Below are 20,826 nucleotides of genomic sequence, written 5' to 3'. Positions count from 1 at the left end.
GCGCAGTCGCTTAGTCAGCCATCGATCTGTAGTTAACTATACAGCACCCGAGGAGTGAATTGGACAAGGAAACTGATAGTCAGACAGCGTTGAAAACTTGAATTAATTATCTTCACACAGTCATGTATCTTCATGTTAATCCTCTAATGATCTGACTGAAGACGAGGTAAATAATAGTACCTCTTACGGCCAAGCAAGCACAACACCATACCACGATGCTGTCTAGTGTTTGCGGACATCGTCAAGCACAATTATCACCAGTTTCTTTTTCTATTGCAATCCATTCTATTCCTCTCCTTTCTGAACCTAGTCAATAATACATAGGTACATAAGAAAGATAGCATAGGTAATTCTCCCGATTTCACTGCCCTCCTGTCCTCCATACCTCGCGAGAGCACGATCAACCAACCAAACCAACCTCAGTGATACCAATTTCCAGTTCTCTGAACAGACAACAGACTGCAGACTGGATAGAAGATGCCAGAGGTAGCAGCAGATTTTATCAGATCAAACGCGCACACATACACAAGGACGGGCCATTTTCTGAACCCTTTTTATTAGGTCAAACAGACAGCGCATGAAAATAATTCATCAGTGCTGGTGCTGTGCTTCACTTAGAACGAAGAAAGAACGAAACAACTCGACTTTGTCTTTTCTTTTTATATGTGCTGAATGTTGTCAACTTGTCTACAATCTATCAACTAGGAGGCAGGTTGGCCATGTCGCCTTTTCCATCCTTGATCCAGTTCGGATCGATCAAACGCTCTCTCTCAGCGTAGAGTTGCTTGTACGCGCCGCGAATGGTGCCGTCGCTGACGTGCGCCACCTGGGAAATCTCCTTGGCCGTCTTGCCGTGTCCCATCAGGTAGGACGCCATGTAGATACAGGCAGCCACAATCGACAGCGGAGAGCGGCCGGCCAGATCGCCCATGGTGGTGACGCGATCCGAAAGCGCCGCGGAGACATTGGTGACCTGGTACGGCAGATCCAGCAGGTTGCAAAACCGATTGCAGAGATCGCTTGGTTTGGTAGAGGTGGTCGCCGTGTACGTCTCGTTCGGATCCGGAACGCCTGTTTACAGATGAGAAAGCCATGTTTAATACATGCCCACTGGTGCAGAAGACGCGGTCTGGCAAACTTACCTCCATTTTGCACAACGGAATTAATTCTCTCCAGATTCTGGGCGGTGAAGAACTTCTCCAGTGCCTTATAAATCCGGCCAATCTCTTTGCGGGTGACCTTGGTCACTGCGAAGATCTCAGTGAACGTCCGAGGCACCTTACATTGGCGGCACGCGATGAAGATGCATCCGGCAATGATCACATCTTGCGATTTGCCCTTGAACGCTTTGGCGTCGTCGACGATCTTGAAGAGATACTTGGCTGTATCGGCCACATTCTTCTGGATATTAAAGCCATCGCACAGCGCTCCGATCTCCTTGTACGCCGCGAGCAGAGTCTTGTTCGTCTTTTCACTCGACTGTTTGTTCTGGGCACGGTATAGTTCACGAGCCTTGCCTGTGGCACCCGCGGCGATCTGCGTCTCGAGCTGGTTGCCATTCAAGAGAGGGTTCGCGGCGTCACCAACACGAGACGGGTCATCGTTGTTCTGATCATCATTGGAGAATGTACGCCATTCGGAGTGCATATCGATCTCGCGATCTGCGAGCACCAGCCCACACGAGCCGCAGACAGTCTCGTGAGAGTCGGGAAACTCGAGATTCGGAGGGAATTCCTTGCATTCAGGGCAGACGAGATGCGCTGAGAGGTTCTTCCTCCATGTCGTGGGGCCTTCCGGCCTCACTCCTGGAGCTGCCGTCGCCATGATCGATATGACTCGTGAAGACTGTCTGTTTCTAATGATCGCGCGCAGAACGACGTTCAAAAACCTCAAAGAAGGGGAGTGGCGAATGTCAGGCTACAGTGATCAGAACGACGGGCCAGGCGGCGCCACGGCCTCAACAGCGATGGAGCAGAAAGGCAGTGCCGCGCATGAACTCAGCGAGGCCTGATGCGATATTTACACGTCTCAGATGCATGTCTCGCAGGGCAGCTCCATGGAGAGGAGGGAGATGTCGAAGCAATCGAGTCTCACGAAGTGAGGATTGCCTTTGAAGAGGCTGAGCTGGGACGAAGGCCAGCTAGCTGACTAATGTGCCACTTTTGGCAGGCGGTGTCCTCACAAGTGGCGCAAAGAGCGGCAAAATTATTTCTTTTGCCGGAGAAGCTCATAGATCGCCACAGAATGTACCAGTGAAATCATTGTCCTCAATCCATCTCAATCTTTTGCATTCTTTTCACTAATAATAATGTCTACATTTTACGTCATCAATAGCAACTGGCCTATTCTGAGAGAACTGTGAATTACTCGCATCGTTGTCAGTCAAAACAAGCTCATGGCTATTCTGTTGATAAGACTGGTGTAGCCACCTGCTAACACGCCAGGGTATCGTCTCAATTCTTTTTGTATTGACAACTCCTCAGGTAATGAACAAAAAATATAGCAATGGAAGCCCCTTCCGGCTTCGCCTTCTGTGAGGCTCTATCCCTAAACCCGGTATTATGACACAATGAAAACCATGCTTGAGGAACAAAGAACACGCTGCATAAAGTAAAAGGAAAAAAAAAAAACATACAAGCGCAAGAAAATCAATGAACCCCCAAATAGAACAGAGGGTATGTAGAGAGAAGAATATGCAACCTGTACAGGAGAAAGAGAAGGAGTGAAAAGGAAGTCGGAATGTTGTACACGGGAAGATGTACACAGAAAATGTAGGAGGGAATCTCGATAAAGAAAGTCGTGCAGATAGGCGAAGGCATGGTGGTAGAACTATTTAAGAGTTCAGTTCAGTGCTCGCTTTGGTCAGGATGTCAGCAACACGGTCGATCCATCTCTGCGTTTCTGTCCAATTTCCCGAATCGATAGCATCCCGGATAGCGGGGAAATACGCCTCATCATAGCCCGACCAGGCCTGTGGCGCAAAAATTACATGTTTGAACTGCGTACGGTTGGGGAGCTGTTTCGCCATGATCGTTAGCCAAAGCCTTTGCCAAAGCCTTACATCGCTACGATGAGAGCAGATCAATCAAAGAACAATACTTACGCCGCCATCTTCTGCCAAATCCAGAAGATTAGTTTCAAAGTCAGCCATGTGAGTGTTGTGGCTAACACGCTTGACTCCCATGACATTGCTCTCAAATCCACCAGACCCATACACAGTACTGTACCAGACCTGATCCCAGGCATGAAACCGGGCAGCGTTGTCGCGGAAGACATTAGCCGCATCATAAAGAGGTTTCAGGTCCACAGAAGGCTCGGACTGTCTCTTCGCACCGGGGAGAGACGCGAGAGGGACACCCTTCGATTTGGCGTAGTCTTCCAGCTCAGTAACATAGGCAGTAACTTCTGCCGCATAGACTTCCAGGTCAAACGGCAGGATCGGACTGTCTGCGAGCTCTAAAATTAAGAGACCCCACACCTCACCCAGCATTCGATGGTACTGGAAGCCAGGATCCCCAAATCTCGACATCCACTCGAAGTTTTCGTAGCAGCTATGATATGGAAAAGGCTCGCCAGTGAATCCAAAGTCGATACTCGACGTTCCTGCCATGTCTTGGAATGCCACATAGTCACTGCCCGCACCTAGGCCTCGGAGTCTCTTCCCTTTCTCCTCCCAGATCTCCTTGAGCGTCTTGTTTGCCGCCGGATCCCCAACCCGACCCAGGACCTGGAGGAGGATATGTTGGAAGAGAGGGGATGCAGATGCTTCAAATTCCGTTCCACTAACGCCAACATCGACATTCAAGTAGGCGAATCCATCCCGGCGGAGACTTTCCAATTCATTCTCTACGTGTTCCGTGGAGCCGATGAGGTTGTATTCTTCGCCATCCCAGCTCGCAAACTCAATGGTGCGAAGAGGCCGCCAACCTAGACTGCGCAGCTCGCCAAAGACTCTCACGAGATCCAGGAACACCGCGGTGCCACTGCCGGGATCGACACCTCCAAAACACCACGAATCTCGATGATTGCCTACGACAATCTTCTTCTCAGGCTGCTCCATGCCCTTGATCCTGCCAATGACGTTGTAAATCGGCTGTCGCTCGACCTCGTCTTGGATATTCATCAGGTTGACTTTGGGTGAGGATTGATCTCCTGTCCACCATTCACCAACGTCGGGGACGCCACCCACCCATTCCGACGGCACCTTTGAACCATGCCCCTTGAGGACCTGCAAGAGCCGTTGTGCATCGCGCCAGGCGATGGGTATGCTGGGTATCTGGTTCAGCCCCAAGCTTTCTTCGGGAGACAATCTCCTTTTCTCCTCTGGAGTCGACGCGAACCCTGGAGAGAGAACATCTCCTACCACCCAGGACATCAAACTCACCGCTCCTCTCTGCACACCGTCCTTAGGCATGTAACGACCCTCTGGGTACGCCGGCCCCCGCACAAAGCCGTCTTCGGCGGGATCGGAATAGATAATGCAGCCAGCGGCCCCCGCCAGCTCGGCAGCTTTGACTTTCAGTGCGCGATCGCCCTGAGAGCCGTAATATCGAACCAATACTATGGATCCTTCTAGCGAAATGCCGCGGTCGGCAAGCAATTTGAAGTCTTCACGGGATCCATAGTTGGCATAAATGAGGGGTCCCGTCACATTCCCGGACTTTGAATGTCCATGAAAGACGAGGGTCTGCTGCCGGGGAGGGTCCTTGTAAACCTGCTCCTCGTCGATCGAGGCCTCCCAAGCCAACTCTGGGGGGTCGACAATGGCAACACGTCTCCCATCCGGCCTCGGATAATTCAGGTAGACTTGAAATTGTTCCATCTTGACATCCTCCAAGCCTGCGTGGGAAAATTCCTGTTCAATCCACTCCGCCAACACGTAGCTGCCTTCTGTCCCTGCCATGTGTGCAAACCTCGAAGCCTTTTCTAGCTTCTCTGCAATGTTTGTCTCATTGATGTTACCCTGCACAAAATTCTCAACAGATGACGGTGTATACGACTGCCCGCCGCTGAGGCGGCTACCTACCGCAAAGACGTCGGAGATAAATAGTAGATAAATGAGCGACACCACGATTAGGATCGCAACCAGGCGCAGGATGATCATGCATCCTGCGCCATCCTCCCTCACTTGGATTCGCCAAAAGTCGAGTCGAAATGGGATTCGGGGCAAGTATTTCCGCAGTGGGAGTTGGATCGCCGACAACGTCCGCGTGAGACTGCTGAGCTGTTTCGAGAAGCGCTGTCCCAGCTGCGATCGCGGGTTCTCGGATGAAGCTTGCCCGGAATCGTCTACATCCATCTGTTGCAGCTCCCTCTGCAGCTCCTCCATCGACTCCCTGGGAGAATTTTCCCCCGAGGAGGCGAGAAAGTCGAGACTCGACCGGGCCGACTCGACGGTTGGAGGTTGATATCGTCCATAGCCGGAACTGCTGCCACTCGACTCGCCATTTCGGAGAAGGCCCTGCCTCTCCGCATCGTCGCTGGATTCTTCAGGACCGGGACGCGAGAAGCTTGGTCCAGAGGAGATGGCTTCTTCGTAGGTGGGGATAGGGACAGACTCATACTGGGACTTGTCGAGGCCCATTGCTGGGGCGGATCGGACAGAGCTCTGCGGAGCCCTGAAGATGGACGGAGATCAAGGAGGTTGGCACATGCGGGGTCATGATCTGGTCAACGAACGGACGGCAACTAGAAGCATGCTGCTTGCTTCTTGATTTGGCGATGTGGATAGATGGTCTGGTCTGGGTTGTTGATGTGTTCAGTCGCTGTGATAAGGAACGAATCGTGCACAGTGAGCTCTCCCTGGCCGAAGTCTGGCCGCCAACTCCGGGCCGCCCGTGGGCCAGACGCGTGGCGCAGCCAAGGCATGGAGTGTCTCAGCACATTCCCCTGCAGCCAGCCTGATCCGAGAATTTTTATCTATATGAGTTGCAGTGATGTTTAATGATTGACTCTACAGATAGTACGGAGTACAGAGTCTTGTTGACAGCTTCCTCCTTTCTGTCGATATAGTCCATGGGATAATATCGATAAGATACCTGAGCCTGGTAGACTACGAACTTGATCTTTCGGACAAAATTTATGACTCGTCGACGACATTGATAATCCAGTCAGTGCCTTTCAGGTCTCGACCCTACCTCTTTTACCTCAACTCTTCCACACCCGTGGCCAGCTGCGTGAGGTGGGCTCATGGTATATCGACATAGTCGTAGAATTATATCTACCAGAAAACGCAGCCTTCACTGGCAATCATAGAAGCTTTATTCGCTTTTTCTCATTAGAGAATAATGTTTTCTCCTATTTCACCAAGATATCCTTGAAATACGCGCTACTTGTGATGGGCAATTACTCCCATACAGGAATAGACGAAGACAAACCAGGAGTCGGGACGCGCTGGAGAACCCCAAGATAAAGAGAGTCCTCTGACTCTCGAAAAGCATCATATAGCGACGGCGCCTTGTAACATTTGGAATTGAAGAGGAGGAATTGGAGTGCCTTTCGAATATGGCCTCAAATCTTGCGGATGATTTCTTTCTGGACGTCGTGTACCATTGACCAGTATTAGAAACTGATTTGGTAACATCTTATGAAGACGTTGATCTCCACAAGACAGCTCCCTTCTGAGTTGTATCCTTCCCAGACAATGACAATTCATCTGCGCTAACAAAGCAGCAGCAGCAAGCGGGAAGGATGCACTATATTATATGGCCACATCTTGTAATTCAATCGCAAGTGGTGCCACGACTCTGAGCCCACCTGTTTGTGTGGAAGCAAAACTGCTCCTGCAAATGCCTGCCGAATCTTATATCCCACAGTCTGTCTTGGATGTTGAGGTTTTGGACACTCGCGTAGGGCTGTAGTTGGCGATTATTGGACGTCACCCTTACGGCACATTCTGCGAACACGACCGTACGAAATAGATTTGTCAACCAGTATAATGCAACAAGGCAGCTCATGGACAGTTGAACGGGAGAGAAACATCGCTCACTGGGTTGGGTGTGGTCGTCGAGAATGCAAGATGGCCACGGATAGCCAGGATATTAATCAATTCCTGGCTTGGCCATTGTTGTATACAGACGATCGCGAGAAAGGGAGGCCCGTGAGCTTTTGCTGCAGCCTGCAGTTCATACGGAGTAGTTGGAATTCGTGGAGCTGCCTTTTGGGAGGCCCACCGTGGTATGATGGTCGCCAAATCTTTGGCTGGCTTGGCTGTTTTGATGGTCAATTTTTCCCCCTTAGCGGAGTTGTCGGTGGGATGATGGGAAACTGGCCGCCAACCCGTGGCTGCGATTCGTTGGTCAAGCCCCGATGGTTCAGGGGGAAACACTAAAGGATACATGGCTTCCTACCGGCGGAGTAAGATACCGTAGATATTAACAAGGAAAAGGGTCACTGATCCGTTAGCAGGATTTGGCGGTCTGCGCGTTGTTATTGGGACCTCCTCGCTGAATTCTTTTTTCTACCTCTGATCTCCTCTCGTCACTGTCATCGTCCTTTTTTCAGAGTCTGCGTTTCTATTAAACTGTGGGAACCATCTGTCCTGTGGTAAGTGCATCGATTGGCGCGGTCACCACCAGAGGACACGCTGACCAGAGCATCCACTGCCCCTCCCAAATAGCTTGGTTCTGAAACCCTTAGTATTATCCCGCATCCCGTACCATCTGACCAGCAGTCACTGTTCTGTGACTGCTACATTTTATTTGTTGTCGTCTCCTTTGTGCTTCCGCAGCTTATCTTCGCGGACGTTCCTCTACGACATCCTACATTGTACAGGAGACAAGATCGCATCTCTGTGTGATTTCTGATCCCCTTCGCATACCCCGCCACCACCATGTCGACCCGTCCGCAGAACATTGGCATCAAGGCCATTGAGATCTACTTCCCCAGCCAGGTACGCTCTCTCCTTGATTTTTGCGGGGATTTCCCTGGATCGCAGTTTGTGTGGCCTGCAGGGTTGCTAACACGTCATGTACTCGTGTAGTGCGTTGACCAGGCCGAGCTGGAGAAGTTCGATGGCGTCAGTGAAGGAAAATATACCATTGGTCTTGGTCAGACCAAGATGAGTTTCTGCGATGACCGTGAGGGTATGCCACATATCTTTTTGTTAAATGCATCTTTCAGAAATGGGTCTCTTGTTGTGTCGCGCCATGCCGTGCTGACGTGCTGACGCGCTTCTGAGCTTAGACATCTACTCTATGGCCCTCACCACCCTCTCCTCTCTCCTCCGTAAATATAACATTGACCCCAAGTCGATTGGGCGTCTGGAAGTTGGCACAGAGACCATCTTGGACAAGTCCAAGTCGGTCAAGTCTGTCCTGATGCAGCTGTTCGAGCCCTCTGGCAACACCAATGTGGAAGGTGTGGACACGGTCAACGCCTGCTACGGCGGTACAAATGCAGTCTTCAACAGCATCAATTGGCTGGAATCATCTGCCTGGGATGGCAGAGATGCTATTGTTGTGTGCGGAGACATTGCTCTCTATGCCAAGGGCAACGCTCGTCCCACTGGTGGTGCAGGTTGTGTCGCTATGCTCATCGGGCCCGATGCACCAATCGTTTTCGAGCCGGGTCTTCGTGGCACCCACATCGCCCATGCCTACGACTTCTACAAGCCAGACCTGACGAGCGAGTATCCTGTCGTGGATGGCCACTATTCCATCAAGTGCTACACCCAGGCCGTCGATGCCTGCTACAAGGCCTACAATGCCCGTGAACAGGCCCTGAAGGAGAAGGGTCTCCAGAATGGCTCCAATGGCGTGCTCAGCGATGACAAGACGCCTCTGGATCGCTTTGATCACGTTCTGTTCCATGCTCCCACCTGCAAGTTGGTGTCCAAGTCGTACGCGCGCATGCTCTACAATGACTTCCTCGCCAACCCGTCCCACCCAGCCTTTGCGGGGGTGCCGGCGGAATTGCGCGATCTGGACTACGACAAGTCTCTGAGTGACAAGAACGTCGAGAAGACCTTCATGGCCTTGACCAAGAAGCGCTTCGATGAGCGCGTGAAGCCTTCGATTGAGGTCGCGACCATGTGTGGCAATATGTACAGCGCCAGTGTCTACGGCGGCCTGGTGAGCCTGCTGAGCAACGTCACCTTTGACCCCAGCCAGCCCAAGCGGGTAGCCGTCTTCAGCTATGGCAGCGGTCTGGCCAGTTCCATGTTCAGCTTTAAGATTGTCGGTGATGTGTCGACGATGAAGAAGAACCTGGACTTGCACAACCGGCTTAACGCCCGCCGTGTCGTGTCTCCACAGGAATACGACAACGTAAGTCCTTTTGCTGCTCACTTCCATCCTTGACTGGCAGTAGATGACGAATGCTGACATATTATGCGTTAGATGTGTCTCCTCCGTGAACACGCCCACCTCAAGAAGAACTTCAAGCCGGCCGGAAACCCGGATACCATTGCTCCCGGCACGTACTACCTGGTCGAGGTTGATGACATGTTCCGACGAAAGTACGAGATCAAGGCATAGATCAACGATGGGCGAGTTGTATGACGGGATGAAATTTGCGGTTTGCGAAGCTTGAATAGTTTTTTTTTCTGTGCATATTGCCGATGGCTTGACTCTCGGCGTGTTTTGTCCCTCTGTCTATGGGCTGCATGCATAGAAAGTCATTGTGATATGGGTGCTGGCATGACCGACCTCTCATCATCATCATCAAGGGACTGGGATGTGCTATTCTCACAGAGGCATATGGATAGAGTGATCTTTCTTTTGTGATGACTAGATAAGATCGTATATAGTTTTAATAATAAATCCGATGATTTTGATGCGAATCACGATACTGTTAGCAGCTGGGACTCCCGACTGCTGCGCTTGTAAATCCCTTGCCGAGAGGACAGTGCATTCAGACTCGTTCCATTTCGAAACAAGATGAAGCGCGTCGAGCGGAACGCGTTAGACTGTGGAACCAAGGCTCGTGGAAGACAACAACGATAGCGACGCGATCGTGGACGCGCAAAAATAGTAGTTGAAACGACGTGGGGATGGGAAGAAACCTGTCTGCGCTGTTTCTAAGTATGACTCACGAGACATCCAGGATGGTTGGAAACGTGAAACAAAACAGACCTCCAATGGGAAGCTATACCAAGGTGCCCAGCAAGGCGGTTTGCTGTCACAGATGCATCACCCCACGAATCGATCCTATCACGAGCTACATCTTACCATCTTGGGTAACCCTGGAATGACGATCGATTAGCTCTGTCGGGGATAATCAATCAGTTCGAACGCTTCGACCAGGCGGTGATCCTGCCTTAAATTGTCATTGACTCACGCGTCACGGTGGCGCATCCGGTTGGTTGCTGCTGTCCAATCCGCAGCTGTCGTGCAGGAGAATTTCCAGCATGACGGTGTTTCATAGGCTCGCCGTCCTCCAGTGAGCAGGCGTAACGCCGACATCGACCGCCAGCGCGTACTGTGACAACCTCAGTCACCTCCATCTGCATCGCGCCTTCCATCAAAATAGTAACTGGCGAACCTGAAACTATCGCAGTCGCTGCCCTCATTGCAAGGCTCTCACTGTGGCATTACTAGACGATCCATTCATCGTCAAACGGGGCAACCTGGCGCTTGGGAAATGACCCTTCTCCACCAAACACCACGCACTTGGCTCAGTGCTGCTACTACATCCGGAATCCAGATATTTCCTGTCTTTTTTTATCCTCATCTTGCCGCCGAAGGGGAGCAAACTTCTCCAGCAAAGCGCCTGAGGCTATACAGATCAGAATTTATTAATAGTATCCGACCAGCAGAGTGTGTTACTGAATATAGATCTTCAGGCTCACGCTGAAAATAGAATCTCCCGAAGAGATCAGGAACTAACCCAGTCGGAACACCTGAAACGAAGAAGATGCCCGATTTAGCACATTGACGCGCGACTGCAGGTGCAGGGCTTCCCCATCTCGCTTCCTCCAGGGTTTCGCGTCGTTCGTCGGGAGGAGCAATGCGTTCGTGTATGGATCCGCAACCAACCCCAGAGGCTTTCAAAGAAGCCGGGCGTTTTTGGCGTCATGATGAAGTTCGATCTTCTGTTTCATGTTACTCCGTTTGGGATCCTCTGGATGGGTTGTGTTTCTTTTTGTGGGTTGCAGATCAACATTTAACATCCAAACATTTCCGTCGAGATGGTCGCTCTCTTGCTGGACATGTCTTCATCAGGTTGCAATTGAATCAGCTATTGTCTCTATTTGTTCTTCCTCTGTTGATGGTGCTGTGAAGTATACTTCCATCACCGCATCTCTCACCAAGTCCTCTCCTTCCCCTGCATTCCTCTGGAGAAGGATCAGTGCTACTGTCCGTGTGGAAAGCAGGTCTTTCCTGTGGTGACTCGTTCGGATCTACTCGTTTATGTCTTAGTGAGTTGTTGTCCATGACGGTTGATACCTGGTCCATCAACATGCTCATGCCCCTGTTTAGTGAAACATGAGTGGCGGCATGTCTCTGGAAGACTCAAGCTCGAGGTACTATATGCCCACGACACCTCCTGGTGCTGGGGTACAGATTGTTGGTAGCGCGCACAGCCGCAACACCTCTGCTTCGTCCATCTATTCTCACCACTCTTCTCCCGAATCAGTCGTCACGTGCATCACCACTCCTAGCACATCGCCTCCCAATCAACATGGACCGGCTCTCTTGCCCAAGATCAGGACTCAAGATGTCATCGTCGAGCCCGCATCCACTGGTGGACCAAAGCGCCATCGTCGTGTCTTGTCCAACACGCGGAATCCTCCGGGCTTTATGCCCTATCCTGTCAGCCGTCCGTCTCTGCAGAGGAGTGTCATCGACACCAGCGACTGCGCGGCACTCGTGTCGCCGATCTCGACAGCACCGGTCACCGGGTCAAGCACTGCGTCTGGCCTGTCGTCGCCCATTGCTTTGACATCGTCGAGTAAACGCAAGAGCTCGGGGGGTCACTCCCGCTCAAGCTCTGCATCCAGCATTGACGAGGCCACCCTGAGCCGGTACGGGTATCCGACATATCGGCAGCTGCCAAAGTATGTCTCCCAGTCGCAGGTCTCTCCCACGACTCCGGTCACTCCGGCCTCATTCACCTATCCGACGTACCCCCAGACCCCGGGCATCAGTGTGCCCCGGCCTATCCAAGTGCCGCTGCCGACGCAGCCCTCGTATGCGGTTGTTCCCTCTCCTCAATATGACTATCTCCATACTCACAGCGCGCTGCCATCCCCTATTGTGTACGTCGCCCCGCCTGTGGACTCTCCATCATGCAGCACTACACTGCTGTCTTATCTCACAAGCCCGACGCAGGCCATTAATCTGGTCCCCAATGTCAGTATTGTGCCGACGCGTGGGCTTCAGGACTATTTTTGGTGGGATATCCGCAATCTGCGTAGTTGGTCGACCTTCTCTCTCTCCACCTTCAACGAGATCAGCGGACTCACCAAGCTTTTGAAGACGCCGATCCCGGCTCATCTGGCTCCTCAAGCCATGGTGCCGTCTTCGCGCCTGTCTCCCGAGTCGGAAAGCGCTCTGATCAATCTGATCGCAGACATCTATGCGCCCCGCGTCAACGCGGCTCTAGCAGTATCGCAGGGGCGGGATCACCTCCGCCTGTACCCTGCCCCGGACGCCAACACGCGTGCCAGCCGGGATAGCGGTGGGGCTCACTTTCTGGCCAACTATGCCTCTGACACGGAGCGCACGAGCTCCGGCTTGCCTCGAGGGCGCGTTGTCGGGGTCGTCAAGAGCTTCGATCGCTGGAACACCGGCATGAGGAACGAGCCCCCGCATCGACGGGTTGAGTATCTCCGGGGACTGGCGCATCTGCAGCGCTGCATGCGCGAACACTCGTGTCGGTATGGCTTCATCATGACGGAAATTGAGCTGGTTTGCGTGCGGGCTGGTTGTGATGAGGGGGACGATGTGCCCTATTTCGGGTTCCTCGAGCTCGCAGCACCTATTGCTACGAAAGAGTCTTCCGCCACGTTTGAGGCGGAGGCTGCAAAAGCCGCGGAGACAGACAACTCGAGCGACCGTCCAGACTCTGATGACTCTTCGTCCGGCAGCGCCTCTCCGCCCGTCACCTCCTTGGAGAATGCGCCAGGCCTCAATGCCCCCATGACCGCTACCCTGGGTCTGTATTTCCTGCTGATGCTGTCCAAAGCGGTGCCGCTGCCCTCTCAGCCATCGGGTCACCTGAACGTGGGCGGACCGGGGGCGCTGACCCGTCAACGCATCCTGCCAGAGGCCAAGGATAAGTGGATTCCCGAGCCTCAGATGAGCGAGAAACGGGTTGCCAAAAGAGTCCGTGGATGGGTATGGCCACAGGATGCATGGCACCGCAAAGAGGGATCGCGACCGAAAGGGGGTGCCAAGTCGAAGAAGTGGCACAAATAGTATTCCAGTTACTGAAGAGGCAAGAGTAAGAGCAAGAGTATGTAATGTCTATTGCGAGCCATTTTATTTAGGTTTGTTCTACCTAGGTGCCTTTCTCTCCGTATCACTCCATTTCTTTTTGTCGTTCTCGACTCTGCGAAGCTACAATTGTCTTGGACTGTTTCTATCTGCTTGATTCCGTTGCACGTTCCGACCTGTCTTTGTCGTTTTGCGTCTGGTTTTAATGCTTTCTATTTCCGGGGTTGGTCGGGCTGTTTTCTAGCCATCTTTCGTCTCATATTTCGGTTGATTACATGACTTGCTTTTGAAATTTCCGTGGATGGTTGATGCAATAAATGAGTTTTGCTTTTGCTTCTGTGACAAGGATTGTATCATGTCATGTTATTCATGGCCTACCTACCTGGGGAGGCCAAGATCCGAACCGAACCCTGTTGGATTGGATTGGATTCGATTTTAGTGAGAGAGTGGCAGTCGCAGTCGCAGATCATAATATGGTGTCTACTATCATGTGATTTGATTGTCTATCTATCTTATTTTATTCTTGGTTTGTTTCTTCCAGCATCAGCATTCGCATTGTTAGCACAATGAGCGGAGAAACCTAGGTCTGGCATGGACTGTCTACAGAATCTGTTTTTCTGTCATGTTGCATTGTTGGTTTTGCTTGAATTCATAGTATGGGCATGGTAATTGTTCTGTGACCTGGACTGGTGCAGCTGCGTTCCTGTATGACTTGATCGACGGTGTCGAGTTTGATTTCCGGAAACTTCAGCAAGCTGGGGCTCCTTCAGCTTCAACCTCACGAGTCACAGCAGATGGATGCACATCCATGATATATGTTGCAGCGTCTAGATAAACAAGGAAAGATATGCATGCGACCTTGGCTCGTGTTACCTCTCAGCCTGTGACACTCCTCATCAAGGGTTTATCTATCTATCTTCGATAACGTATGTATTGAGTTCAATGTGAGACCTTAGACCCTGTACCTAGTATCCTGTAGCACACACGCCCTTAGCAGGGATATCATGCCATGGATTAAATAAATAAAGCGGGTCTTCTAGAGCGTCTTCTAGCGAGTTTTTTTTTTCCGCGTCCGTATTCGGCATCGTATTGTATGTACGCCGTATTGTCGGATTAATTAATTAATATTGTTGTCTGGGGGCAGGGTTCCATGGCGGCGGGCCAAGTCGCCAGGGACGTCAGCACCCTGATTGGTCAGTTGTACTTAATCGCAAGCGAGGATCCGACGTGACACTGTCCTGCCGAATTCCCCGATCTTGGGAAGTTAGGGTTGCGGTTGGCCTCGGCTAGGTAACTGATTTAGTGCATGCTACCTTTTGCCACCTTGATCCCTTATCAACTGGCAGCGACGGGTTTTGCAGTTCTGTTGGTTAACTATTAACTGACTGTGCATATAGATCGATCGATCATTACTCGATTCATCTTGGAATCGTCGACCGGACTCTCGCTAGCTACTCCGTACATAATCTGCGGATGGGATGGATAGGGATGGATAGGGCTGGGGGCAGGTTGACGCTGCTAGTAGTGCTACGCTACGCTAGCGCGATGACGGTAGTAACCTTCCTGCATGACTAGGTAGGTAGCTAACTACCTTGTCACGACTCACGATGTTGTACGGAGTACTCCGTACATTACGCTGGACGTTCGCTGCCGATATTGTTCTTAGGTACAGTACAGTACATACGGAGGAGGTAGATATACACTCTCTATCTACTGGAGGATATATTCCTTCTCGAAGATCCTTATTTTAATTTCCCCCGCATGCCAGACGGAGAGAGTCCGATTATCATTTTATCACCCGTGGTACTGACAAATTGCATCGAATTGCATCCCTCTTCTGTCTCGTTCGTCGTAACTGCTGACACATCTGCCGATGGAATGAAATGATGGAATCGAATCAGGTTCTGGAACAGTCCCTGAGCTTAGTTGAAGATGGCAGGTGAAGTATGTAGGAGTCCCGAAGACAATTTTGACAATTTAACTTTCGCTTCGGCTCGGTCAGGTGGCCCGATGACTAAGGTTCGCGGGTCACGAGTAATTATTCGGGAATTGACTACCGACGTCTGTCTCCCGGCATGCCGCATCAGACGTCTGTAGTTTTCTATATGGTTCCTGGCCAAGATCAGAAGATCGATGACCTTGAATATATTTTATATATTATATTCTCTGTCTAGATGTTGATTTCTATCTTGGAGTCTTATTACCCGAAATGGTAAATGCACTCTCTTCTTCTCAGGATGAGCCAATATCATCACGGTAGGGAACGTACCGATTATGAGAATTCCAGTCTACAAAGTCTGGAACCACTGAGACCAGTCAGTCATCTGACCGTCAGATTCCCCAGCAGGGGCAGTGCGGGGAAAAGTTTCAGGGGTAGGGGTGTTCTGGGATGAAAAATTCCTCAAGCTGAACTCTGTACCACGAGGCTTACCCCGTCTTTTCTCCTGCAGCCACATCTTATTGCCAGGAGGAGTTCGTGAGGCATGACGTGCCAAGGTTTTGCGGGTTGACACATACCCCAGATCGTGTCATTGGCCGATCCGGCGTTCTCGATCGATCGATCCGTGGATGCGGTTGCTGGACCTTTGGTAACTTTGACACCTGTCACGACCCCTCCTCCGCAGTAATTAATTAAGATCCTCAGGAGTAATGACTTTCCGCTGTAGTAATAGGACTGCTGCAGTACGATTGATCACGGATGTCAGAGGATGTTAGATGCCGTGCTGGGGCCGACTAATAGGAATGAATAATTCAATATGGATCTGCGTCGACTGTAACTATTGAACCCACAATGATAATTCTCCTAACTCAACCCCGCAAATTGACACCTCGAACCAGGGCTTCTATTGGAGAATACGCCGCCTACGCACGCGGCGGCCAATGTAACCAACGGTCCACTCAGCATGCGTCGGCCCCAAGGTGTCAATCGTGATATGCTTCAAAGTTTGTAGTATCCAGTCGTACCAAGTATCGTCCTTCGATCGCGACTTATATCTGGCTGAAATGCCAGTATGTGGCGTTCTCTGGATCAGCCATTGACTTTTTTTCGTCTTCTTGTCGCCGGTGAAGGCGGTCGTTCTCTTGTTTCGTGCTATATTGCAGTTTGCAATAGCCGTTCCTTTTATTCAGTTATAGGAGGTGGGATATCCCCTCCGTCCGTTCCTTGTCGATTCATCGAGGTATATACATGTCGATATAGGTATATACATATCGAAGGTTATATATACAGATATATGCATACATCATGCGCTTCAACTGGGTCGCCGCCTTGTCCTTCCTTGTCAGCCAGACGCTGGCAGTTCCCATCGAGATCCAGCCAGGCAATTCCCACGACCTGATCATCAGCTCTGTCAACACCGTCAATGGAACCTCTGCTGGCTCCGGCAATGGAACAACCTCTGCAGGCCCCCAATCGAGCGCGCCGCTCCATCTGTCCATCGTCAACAACTTCAGCGGCGGCTCGATCAACGCCTATGTCACTGGCACCGACATCCATAACAATACCATCTTCCTCCAACCCGACGGCACCTTCTACTACCCCGATGCAACCACGTCCACCAACCCCCAGCAGGTCAACGCCAATATCGCCATCCCCATCGGCCCCAAGGGCAGCACCACCAAGATCACCCTGCCCGACTACATCTCCGCCGGCCGCGTCTGGTTCGCGGAAGGGGACCTGACCTTCTTCGTCGTCGCCGCCCCCGGCGGAGGCATCTCGCTCGTCGAGCCGTCGGCCGTCAACCCGAAGGACCCCAGCGCCGACATCAACTGGGGCTTTGTCGAGCTGACCTACACGGCGGAGGGCGGGCTGTACGCCAACATCAGCTACGTCGACTTCGTCGGCCTCATCCTCGGCATGTCGCTCACGACCACCGACGGCAGCGGCACCCAGACGGCCAAGGGCCTGCAGCCCGACGCCGTCAAGAGCATCTGCAGCGCGCTGAAGCAGCAGGCGGCGTCGGACGGCCAGCCGTGGGACCAGCTCTGCGTGACGGACAGCAACGGCAACGAGCTGCGCGTGCTATCGCCGACAGACTACATCAGCCTGAACCCGACGGCCTTCCAGGACTACTGGACCGACTACGTGGATAAAGTCTGGACGAAATACAGCAGCCAGTCGCTGACCATCAACACGCAGGCATCGCCCGGCTACGTCAGTTGCAACGTCACGGGCGACGTCCTGGCCTGCGCCGGCGACAATCGCAACTACCAGAAGCCCACGGCGGTGGACATCTTCGGCTGCAACAGCGGGCCCTTCACGGTGCTGAAGACCGACAACACCGTGCACGCGGCCGTCGTGCCCCGGCTGTGCGCTGCCTTCGACCGCTCGACGCTGCTGATGCCCGGTGGCAACATGCAGCCGAGTCTGAACGCGACGGCGTACTACACCACCTCGCCGACCAACTACTACAGCAAGTTCGTGCACCAGTACGAGATCGATGGCAAGGGCTACGCCTTTGCCTACGACGACGTCAACCCTACCGGCGCGAACGAGGCGGGCGTTGTGTCGTCGGCCAACCCGAATGTTCTGACTGTGACGATTGGGGGGCCATCTTCCTAAGTTTATATACCCATACCTATTATATAGTCATGTGTTTTATCTTCATCTATGTACGGGTGGATATCCCATTGTTTGTGCTTGTATATATTCGACGGACTGTACGGAGTATTCGACGGACTGTACGGAGTATTCAACGGCGGTTCTGTCTGTTTCAGTGGATGTACAGTATACATATGTGTGGAGTTCGCTACGCTAGTCAGGTAGTGATGTATAACAAGCTGAACTGAATGAATTGAATTGTTGAATGGACGATGAAGCAGTTGGAAGCCCTCGGCTTGTCTAGGGTTTGCCCTACCGCTTAGTCAGCGCACAGTCTGGCAGATCAGACTCTTCTCGGTATCTTCAAGGGTGAGAATTCCTGAGGTATTAATATATATATAATTTATCAGCGAATATTTCCGATTATCATTTTACAAGGGGCGATATGGGAGCCACTCTATAGTATATATGGCCTGTGTCTAAGTACAGTACGTACAGTACAGCCAGCTGAGGCCCAGGGTCTTTCCTATCCAACCAACTATATACGTAGTAGTACCCTTAGGGTAATAAAAATTATAAAACTACTATCCTTCTCTCCAGAAAAAGGAACCACCCTGAAGAAGTTAGGGGTAGTAAGTACTAGGTAGTAATCTTCCTAGCATACCCTCTTATATTGCTTCTCCTTTATTATATTTTGGTTAAGGGATATTACTTATTGATTATTAGGCACAATAAAGGGATAATAATAGAGGAATTTAATCTATTCTACCTTATTCCTCTAATGATTCCCCTATTTTCCTCTACCATCAACCCTTTGTAAGGTCTTAAATATATAAAAAGAAGATGATACTATACAGGTGCGAGCTCATTTGCTGTGGTTCAAGGTTAAGAATGAATTTCTTGAAGAATTAATTAATTAATTAATTAATGGAATTTTTGTGGTAGTACTCCGCAGGAAGAAGAAGTATTGACTACCTACCTAGGTAGGTAATAATACATATGGCAAGACAGTTACCTACCTACCGAGCAAAAATCTACGGGCACCTCGTCGACTGCCTTCTCGTTCTAGTAGGTGAGCATCGCCGCGCCTGAGATCACCCACTTGGGGGTGTGAGCAGTGCGCAACAGTCGCGCAACAAGGGCAATTATTAGTGCAGGACCAGCTCACCTTTAGTCTTGCAGCTGATGTCCATGGGTCGACCAGGTCTCACATTCTCCATACCATGGTTCAGTTCTCCATTGGTGGTGTCGTGTCCTTTTGATGCCAGGCAAACAATAATAGCCTGACAGCTTGAAGCTGTATAGCCAATTGAGCAGAAAAAAAATTCATCGACTTTATGTGGTGAAGTATCTGTATCTCTGTTATGTTATAAACGATACCCATCCTTCCCAAATGAGGGAACCCTGGAAATATTATCATAGTAACCTATTGGGAATTCTTAGTGTTTAGCACCCCAAATAGCAGTTTTTACTTATTCTCTCTCATCTTAATACAAGCCTTTAACCCCTCGCTCCGCTCGGGCGGCTTGAAGGGGTAGTAAGGTCAGGTGACTGTGAAATTTTTATAGCTAAAAGCTATAGGCTATAGGGGTTTCTTATAGGCTTCGCACCCCTAAAGCCCTATACCTAGATGCTCCGGACCTTCGGCCCTCCGCAAGCCATAACGTAAGGCTTTATAGAGCCTAAAAAGGTAAAAATTTAGCATAGTATTTTACTATGGGCTCTAGGCTTCACTATAGGCTATCCCTGGGCTTAGCGGGTTCTCTACAGGCTTTTCGGGCGCTCCATAGGCTTCACATAGGCTCTATAGCCAGCACAGGGGTCTATAGGCTTCACGCAAGGGCTTATAGGCTTCATGGGTTGCAGGCCGCAGGAGACGATAATTTTGATGGGGTGCCATGCTTATGTAAATTTGTCAGAACTTGCTGACTAAAGCAGTTTTGACCAATCACATAACTAGTTATGCAGAATCCGCTTATTAAGCAACATTTCGACTGAAAAGTGTTATTTCCATTATAATAGAGTAGATATAATGCTCCAAACAATACCTGTTCACTTTATAAATCATATCTACAGAAAATCTATTGCCAATGAGCAGATGGCGTAATGGTAATAAAGCACTAATGGTGTAATGGTCCGCATGCTAGCCTTCCAAGCTGGAGATCCGCGTTCGATTCGCGGTTAGTGCAGTTTTTTTCATGCTTTACCACAGCATAAAAATTTACTTTTATTTAATTCATTCATTCTTTTTTTTTGTTTTCAATCCTCTGTTCCTTTAGTTATCTTAACTATAAATTATATAGATATGAACTATCAAAATATTATCCAGCTATAATAATCTATGGCTATTATCCCTATAGAGGTGTGAGGAAGCTCTATTTAACTGCTATGAACAGCTATCTACAAGAATCCTTGCATGAGGGAGAGAAAGAATGTGACAGAGAGGCCTGCAGGGCATACTAAGTAAGCTTAGTAGACTATACGAGCTCTACAAGAGGTTCAGAACAGCGTGAACGAGTTACGAATAAACAAAACCTAGGATTCGGTATCATGTATGTAGATGAACTGATTGCTGACCTTCGGACCGAAGGTCAGGGGCTTCAGTCTAGATACAGATTGTGTGGCCACTAAGTCACGTGACGTAATGTGACCCGGGAACCCTTTCCTTACGGCTTTGGCGAAGGTTTCCAGCCTCACAAAGAAGAAGCAAGGAAGCAATGCGCCTCAGTGGGCAAGAAAAGCACTAAGCGAGAAACAACATTAGTTCCAATCTGTACAAGTCATGTGCTCAGTCAGGGCGAGGTCCCTGACAAGAGGGTATAGTATAGTATGTCTCTGTCAGGACCTGCTCATGTAAGCGGGCAGAGCGGGTCATTATATAAGCGGGTGCCAGGCTGACTAGGCTCC

General features: G+C 50.7%; 6 protein-coding genes and 1 non-coding gene across 7 annotated transcripts; 4 read left to right on the top strand and 3 right to left on the bottom strand.

The window, feature by feature from the left end:
• Window positions 1–697: 697 nt before the first annotated feature.
• Window positions 698–1,824, bottom strand: VTN77DRAFT_1891 (uncharacterized protein; the record flags this gene model as incomplete). Its single annotated transcript, XM_069417672.1, has 2 exons — window positions 698–1,071; window positions 1,143–1,824. 2 exons carry the CDS (start codon window positions 1,822–1,824, stop codon window positions 698–700), a joined length of 1,056 nt encoding a protein of 351 aa, XP_069279677.1.
• A 1,009-nt stretch (window positions 1,825–2,833) lies between these two features.
• VTN77DRAFT_1890 (uncharacterized protein) lies at window positions 2,834–5,584 on the bottom strand (the record flags this gene model as incomplete). The annotated part of the gene is made up of 2 exons (XM_069417671.1): window positions 2,834–3,016; window positions 3,104–5,584. The coding sequence occupies 2 exons, from the start codon at window positions 5,582–5,584 to the stop codon at window positions 2,834–2,836; spliced, it is 2,664 nt and encodes an 887-aa protein (XP_069279676.1).
• A 2,247-nt stretch (window positions 5,585–7,831) lies between these two features.
• VTN77DRAFT_1889 (uncharacterized protein) lies at window positions 7,832–9,476 on the top strand (the record flags this gene model as incomplete). Its single annotated transcript, XM_069417669.1, has 4 exons — window positions 7,832–7,891; window positions 7,982–8,084; window positions 8,185–9,266; window positions 9,339–9,476. The coding sequence occupies 4 exons, from the start codon at window positions 7,832–7,834 to the stop codon at window positions 9,474–9,476; spliced, it is 1,383 nt and encodes a 460-aa protein (XP_069279675.1).
• A 305-nt stretch (window positions 9,477–9,781) lies between these two features.
• On the bottom strand, window positions 9,782–10,403 carry VTN77DRAFT_1888 (uncharacterized protein; the record flags this gene model as incomplete). The annotated part of the gene is made up of 4 exons (XM_069417668.1): window positions 9,782–10,007; window positions 10,074–10,116; window positions 10,170–10,183; window positions 10,279–10,403. 4 exons carry the CDS (start codon window positions 10,401–10,403, stop codon window positions 9,782–9,784), a joined length of 408 nt encoding a protein of 135 aa, XP_069279674.1.
• A 1,023-nt stretch (window positions 10,404–11,426) lies between these two features.
• VTN77DRAFT_1887 (uncharacterized protein) lies at window positions 11,427–13,361 on the top strand (the record flags this gene model as incomplete). Its single annotated transcript, XM_069417667.1, has 1 exon — window positions 11,427–13,361. The coding sequence occupies one exon, from the start codon at window positions 11,427–11,429 to the stop codon at window positions 13,359–13,361; it is 1,935 nt and encodes a 644-aa protein (XP_069279673.1).
• A 3,262-nt stretch (window positions 13,362–16,623) lies between these two features.
• Window positions 16,624–17,940, top strand: VTN77DRAFT_1886 (uncharacterized protein; the record flags this gene model as incomplete). Its single annotated transcript, XM_069417666.1, has 1 exon — window positions 16,624–17,940. The coding sequence occupies one exon, from the start codon at window positions 16,624–16,626 to the stop codon at window positions 17,938–17,940; it is 1,317 nt and encodes a 438-aa protein (XP_069279672.1).
• Window positions 17,941–20,036: 2,096 nt separating this feature from the next.
• On the top strand, window positions 20,037–20,108 carry VTN77DRAFT_t38. Its single transcript has one exon. It is a non-coding gene; the product is annotated as a tRNA-Gly (tRNA).
• Window positions 20,109–20,826: the final 718 nt, after the last annotated feature.

This window comes from Rasamsonia byssochlamydoides (assembly GCF_041956645.1).
Source record: "Rasamsonia byssochlamydoides strain NRRL 3658 unplaced genomic scaffold VTN77scaffold_15, whole genome shotgun sequence".
Lineage (NCBI taxonomy): Eukaryota > Fungi > Ascomycota > Eurotiomycetes > Eurotiales > Trichocomaceae > Rasamsonia > Rasamsonia byssochlamydoides.
Note: the sequence above shows the minus strand (reverse complement) of the source record. Positions and strands in the feature narration are given on the sequence as shown.